General features: G+C 40.0%; 1 protein-coding gene across 4 annotated transcripts in view; it reads right to left on the bottom strand.

The window, feature by feature from the left end:
• Window positions 1-2,018: 2,018 nt before the first annotated feature.
• The window catches only part of LOC129833258 (matrix-remodeling-associated protein 7-like), a 31,370-nt gene continuing 26,267 nt past the window's right edge, over window positions 2,019-7,121 (bottom strand). For 2 of the 4 annotated variants that reach the window (XM_055897707.1, XM_055897715.1), the window contains exon 4: window positions 2,019-6,783. In XM_055897707.1, coding sequence (XP_055753682.1) covers window positions 6,669-6,783 — 115 coding nt within the window. In that variant the 3' untranslated portion in view covers window positions 2,019-6,668. The remainder of the gene's footprint in view (window positions 6,784-7,121) is intronic. The other 2 variants (XR_008756048.1, XM_055897710.1) reach the window with 2 other exon arrangements.

Genomic DNA, 7,121 nt, shown 5'->3' with positions numbered 1-7,121 from the left:
AGAGAGAGCGGGAGAGGGAAAGAGGGAGGAGGAGAGAGAGGAATAGAAAGAGGGAAAGAACCTAAAAAGACCAGCAGAGGGAAGCACAGGGACAAGACATGAAAATCAAAGACAAAACATGACATAGCCACTGGGATTTTGCTCATTCTTCAAGGCAAAACTGCTCCAGCTCCTTCAAATTGGATGGGTTCCGCTGGTGTACAGCAATCTTTAAGTCATACCACAGATTCTCAATTGGATTGAGGTCTGGGCTTTGACTAGGCCATTCCAAGACATTTAAATGTTTCCCCTTTAACCACTCAAGTGTTGCTTTAGCAGTATGCTTAGGGCCATTTGTCCTCCTGGAAGGTGAACCTCCGTCCCAGTCTCAAATCTCTGGAAGACTGAAACAGGTTTCCCTCACGAATTTCCCTGTATTTAGTGACATCCATCATTCCTTCAATTCTGACCAGTGTCTCAGTCCCTGCCAATGAAAAACATCTCCACAACATGATGCTGCCACCACCATGCTTCACTGTGGGGATAGTGTTCTCTGGGTGATGAGAGGTGTTGGGTTTGCGCCAGACATAGCGTTTTCCTTGATGGCCAAAAACCTTCTTCCATATGTTTGGGGAGTCTCCCACATGCCTTTAGGCGAACACCCAACGTGTTTGCTTATTTTTTTCTTTAAGCAAGGGCTTTTTTTCTGGCCACTCTTCCGTAAAGCCCAGCTCTGTGGAGCGTACGGCTTAAAGTGGTCCTATGGACAGATACTCCAATCTCCGCTGTGGAGCGTTGCAGCTCCTTCAGGGTTATCTTTGGTCTTTTTGTTGCCTCTCTGATTAATGCCCTCCTTGCCTGGTCCATGAGTTTTGGTGGGCGGCCCTCTTTTGGCAGGTTTGTTGTGGTGCCATATTCTTGACATTTTTTAATAATGGATTTAATGGTGCTCCGTGGGATGTTCAAAGTTTCTGATATTTTTTATAACCCAACCCTGATCTGTACTTCTCCACAACTTTGTCCCTGACCTGTTTGGAGAGCTCCTTGGTCTTCATGGTGCCGCTTGCGTGGTGTTGCCCCTTGCTTTGTGGTGTTGCAGACTCTGGGGCCTTTCAGAACAGGTGTATATATACTGAGATCATGTGACAGATCATGTGACACTTAAATAAAGTTCACCTGTGTGCAATCTAAGTAATTATGTGACTTCTGAAGGTAATTGGTTGCACCAGATCTTATTTAGGGGCTTCATAGCGTAGGGGGTGAATACATATGCACGCACCACTTTTCAGTTTTTTTGAATTTTAGATTTCTTTTAAACAAGTTATTTTTTTTCATTTCACTTCACCAATTTGGACTATTTTGTGTATGTTCATTACATGAAATACAAATACATTTCAATTACAGGTTGCAATGCAACAAAATAGGAAAAACGCCAAAGGGGATGAATACTTTTGCAAGGCACTGTAGGTGTACATAGTTGGACACTGTGTGCCTTCTAATGTTATAATAAACACAGCTATAAAACATATCCTGGGGTAGACAGGTGCTTCAGTTTATTATTGTCATCATTCACATACTGGACCTTTACAGGCTGTCCAATAAAAACACCTCAAAAGACCTTCTTCTAGAGGGCTTCAATCTCAAGTCCCACTGAAGTTAACACCTACCTGACAAAGGCACGTCAACTAAGGCACGTCTTAAACATACAAAGCTCTACTAGTTACCAGAAATCATATGTCGAGTGGTGCAATGAGAACGGCTATTATTGTGTATGTACATAGAGATATTTGAAGTTATATCATCATCAATCCATGTATGACCTTATCTTGCTTACATAGAAAGATTCAATACATGACATACTGATTAGCATTGTGTTGTATGTATTGCAAAATGTGCTACAAAGTAGGTGAGCAAAACTCAATGATGAGATGAATTTACTGCTTTTAATTAGATGTGCTGATATGGGAAAATGGTTGGATTACTGGGTGGATTCATGGGTGGAGTCATGGGTGGAAATGAGTAAGAGGCTTAAACAAGCATTGGTTTTAGACAAACTGGCTTTTAATAGTCAAGAGTTTAAAAGCCCAAAAACGTCATGTTTAAACAAAACATTTCAATCTCTCTACAAAAATCACTACGGGTTGTCATACACATATTCCACTTTAGCCATTCTAACAACCGAGCTCCAGTCCCATATGAAAAGAAGCCCATTCATTGTCAGTGTGCATTGGTTACATACTTATAAAGTGACAAAAGCCCCAATGATCGTCAGAGTCAGGACAGGAGTGAGATATATGGTTTCCTCAGCATTCAGAATGCCATCATTAGGCTATTCAGATGTTACTGATTGGCATTTGTTACATTACTTAGTGTCTGGGACTGGCTCACAATGGACAGTGGCCACACAGACCAAGACTTGGGTAGAGGGGGCCTTTGCATGCAAATTACTTGTCTTGGCTTTAAATCACAGTTTCACATTTTAAAACAATGAAAAACAACACAACCCTTCCCTACCCCTTCACCCATAATAGCTATTTAAACACTTCCTTACTGTATTGGTATTGCAATGGTCATCCATTTCTTCTAAACCAGTGGTTCCCAACCTTACTTTTTTCGGGAACTTTTTTTGCAAACCCCACACGTCATACTCTGTAATAAGCATTGATGTATTATATTCAAATGTTCCTTAGTGACTATCAGAGTCTCAGAATCCAGAATGAATCATTCCTGCTCTAATCAAAGGATAGACGCCGCCAGTAAGACAGCAGATAGAAAGCGAAGGGGGCGGGGACTAAAGATTCACATAGGCACTTGTGTTTGGTGTAATGCAGCGTGCTATTCACAGGCAGAGTTGAGCAATAGCCTTTAATTCACATCCTTCAAAAAAGGATGAAGAAAAGAAGAGGGGAGAGGACAAAAAGCAACATATATTTTCCATATTAACAGCAAAGTTGCTGGACAATCAACAGAAGAGATCGCTCTTCTCAGCAGAGGTTTCAAAGGTTCTTCTTTAGTGATCACTTTTCACAAAACCAAGAATAGAAAGGTGTGGGTGTAGAGTCATTCCTTTTCTTCATCGCCTACTCAGCTGCACTGGTAAAAAGAGAGTACTAATATATCAGTACAATGTGGTACAGTTTTATCTATTGACAAATATAGGTATTTCATTGATATTACTAGCCCGTTATTGTTATTAGCTTAAGAGACAGAAATGTTAAGTAGTTATAGTATTTGAATTGAACTGATATCAAGCTTGTGATTTGGAAAAGAGTGAGATCACTCACCATTGTCAGGGTTGTTATTTCAGCATGCATCAGGGTTTAGTAGGTTTCAAGAAACCTAAAGCAGACAGTGCTCTAACCAAAGGTTGATCAAAACACACCCGGAAAATAGCATACCACCATAGAATACCCCCCACCACCACATATCCCCCTCCCCCACCACCTCCAACTGGTGTACGGTGAAGTTGCCCCTAGATGCTGATTTTGGGTCAGTTTTGCATGTTCCTTACTAATTAGGGTTGTGAGAGGGGAAGCTGATCCTAGATCTGCACCTGGGAGAAACTTCACCCCGGAGCACCACAGAGTTCCCAGGCAGGTTAGATGGCAATGTGTGAGATGCATGCCATTTCAAAGGTTAGTATGTCCTAATTAGTGCAATGTAACAAAGAGTCCAGATTATCATATGCATTCTAATAGCTGCAGCAGGCATGTGAATGTGACAGCTGAACAATTATCTATTGAAACAAGCATTCCTCCCCTAGCAGCCTGGTCTCAGACTAGACGTAACATAGTAAATGTATATCTGGGACACTCCACTTATGTTATGTTTCGTACGTCCTTTGCAGACTGTACAATTTCGTCCGTTTTATGCCACGACTTTGCCGTCCCAGACAAAATTTCCACGTTGTGGACAAATTCTTAGGTAGTAAACGATTGTCGGACATCTTGGCTCGTTCAGTGTGACAGGGTCTAGGTCTGCCGATTAAGTGCCGATTAAGTACCGCTACATGCAATCGTAGGCTCCGACAAAGTTCTAGTGGTGTCCACATATTTTGTCCTTTATCACGTAGTGTGGCTGGTGTTATGAGCTGATCCCAGTGACTGACCAATAAGAAGACGGCCGCCATTGAGTACACACACAACAATAAAATGATTGTGAATAGTCAGATTAATATAGTAGTTTGAATTAAATGTTTAGCCTACGTGCTGTGTAAGAAGAACGATTTCCCTGTAAATAATCTTGTTTATATGACACATCTGAAATTAGGCTACCTGGTGGGATTTCGATAAAAGCACAAAATCGCCAATCAAATTAATTGTTAGGACATATAACGTTTGTATTTGAAAACTATTTCTAAGATGCCTACTTGAATTTATTCAGAACTCACGCATAAGCATTGAGATCAAATACACCGCTGCTGGCAAATTGCAGAATGTGACGACAGAACTGAAGCAAATCATACAATCTGGCCAGGTTGATATCAAGATTTTAATTTGGTAACGTCGCACAGTGTAACGTGATAATCGTTAAAGACTGAATCTGACAGACAGTCTGCAAATGCTGTAGCCATTTCCTGCAGTCAAATGAATAGTGGCCTCATGGGTGGAATGTTATTAATATTTTTCATAATTAATAACCTGAAAATCTGGTATTTCTTTGTCAAACGGTTTTGATATACTTCAGTCTTCTGTGATGTATTTAAAGTGCAATATTGGGATGCAAACTCAAAACTTATAAATTTCAACTCTATATCTGACATGGTACAGGTGTCTTCTTTTTTAAGCCCATAACAATGTGTGTGAGGTGTATATTTTGGGGCGGCAGGTAGCCTAGTGGTTACCTGGTTACTTTGATAACGATCTGAGCAACTATATTTTGATAAGGTGTTTTTCAAACATGTACTGTGTAACTATGTACTCTAATTATTTCAAACATGTTAGAGGTACCACCCCACAGAGGAATGGTAAGAGTGTGACAAACAGCAAGCGGGAAGACTACTCATCTACTCATCTACTCAACCAGCTAGACCAGATCATTGTAGCCTACCTCATTTGTCCTTGCCTGGTTTCACATGTACAACACATCATCAGAGAAACGTTGGACAAGGCATAAACAACTTGTATGTGTTCATGTGACACAATTATGACAGTTGTTTAAAAAAATAACATTTCATAGTTTGCTTTTTCTTATAGAAGTTTAGCAAAATAATGTTGGCGTTAGACTTACTGAAGGAAAATGTGAAATCATGATTTATCAAATGAACTGTTCATAGAGTGTAGAAACAGAGAGTTGAAATAAAAGCATTATCCATCAAACACACATAAAAAAATACATGATCACACGACCTGTTTTGAGTGTCATATTATTTAATAAAATAACTGGTAAAAAGATACACCAGAGTACTAACCACATGAGGCTGCTGAGGGGAGGACGGCTCAAAATAATGTCTGGAATGGAGTGAATGGAATGGTGATACCATTCCATTTATTCCATTCAAGCCATTAGTATGAGCCCGTCCTTCCCAATTAAGGTGCCACCTGTGGTACTAACTATTAAAACCTCATCTCTTGAGACTCTAAACAAACTACTAAAATATCTCCATACAGTATGTACATCCATTAAAAAGATTTGATTCAAAATATGGAGTGTTTCGAACATATGAAAAACATACACTGAGTGTACAAAACATTAGGAACACTTACCTAATACCCACCTTTCACTCAGAACAGCCTCAATTCGTCAGGGCATGGCCTCTACAGGTCTCGAAAGCATTCCACAGGGATGCTGACCCATGTTGACTCCAATGCTTCCGACAGGAGGTCTTTTGGGTGGTGGACCTTGATACACACAGGAAACTGTTGAGCGTGAAAACCCCAGCAGCTTTGCAGTTCTTGACACACTCAAACCGGTGTACCTGGCACCTGGCACCTACAACCCATAACCCCTTCAAAGCACTTAAAGCTTTTGTTTGCCCATTCACCCAATCCATGTCTCAATTGTCTCCAGGCTTAAAAATCATTATTTAACCTGTCTCCTCCCCTTCATCCACACTGACTGAAGTGAATTTAACAAGTAACATCAATAAGGGATCATAGCTTTCATCTGGATTCATCTGGTCAGTCTGTGTCATGTTTTGTACACTCAGTGTATATTTCAATATTACCTATATTAACACTACAAAGTCATTCCAAAATAGTTCTTTACAACTGAAAATACATACAGTTTTTGTGACTTACCAACAATATTTCATAAAAAATGTAAGTAATATAAACAAAGTGTGTTATCGATGTACTTAATGAATATAAGTTACTGCAATTGATTGTTCATTAAATTGTTCATACTCTAAGAACATGTGATTTTTAAAGCCACTGTAACATTGCCATACTTTACGATAACCAATGTTAACAGAACAAGAACAGTATAAAGACTTGTGTCTTACATTCAAGTATTGTACAATTTGTTTTGGTCTTATGGGTAATGCCATTTAACCTATCCCTCTACTGTATGTCAGAATATTAAACCTATTGTCTTAGTCTGGTATGGATCATTCTGACCTGACATGATAAGTCAAACATAAATACGGTATTATACATTGACAGTTGCTCTGCTTGACACCTGCACTTTAAAAAGGGGAACAGGCCATTCAGCCCATACAAGGTTGACAATAACAGAACTGCCCCATTCTGCTACAGGGAGTAGAGTTTGAGCTGCTCCTCCATGTCTCCCTCAGTCACCTCCCCTAGTGCCTCCTGGTTCTGCATCAGCAGGAGAAAGATGGCCGCCAACTGATCGTTTTGCACCCTAGAACAGATACACACAGACATGATGGCATCGCTTCCAATGCCTGGGTCTATATAACACACTTACAAACTCCCACTCATCAATACACACAGTAGATACATACAGTATAACAGAAACTCAGTGTACACAAACAACACGTGACATCCCAAAAAACACACACATGATTGTTATCTATGTGTGTGTGTGTAAGACATACACATACAGTAGCTTGCGAAAGTATACACCCCCCTTGGCATTTTTCCTATTTTGTTGCCTTACAACCTGGAATTAAAATTGATTATTGGGGAGTTTGTATTATTTGATTTACACAACATGCCTACCACTTTGAGGATGCAAAA

This window comes from Salvelinus fontinalis, chromosome 34 (assembly GCF_029448725.1).
Source record: "Salvelinus fontinalis isolate EN_2023a chromosome 34, ASM2944872v1, whole genome shotgun sequence".
NCBI classification, from domain to species: Eukaryota; Metazoa; Chordata; class Actinopteri; order Salmoniformes; family Salmonidae; genus Salvelinus; species Salvelinus fontinalis.
Note: the sequence above shows the minus strand (reverse complement) of the source record. Positions and strands in the feature narration are given on the sequence as shown.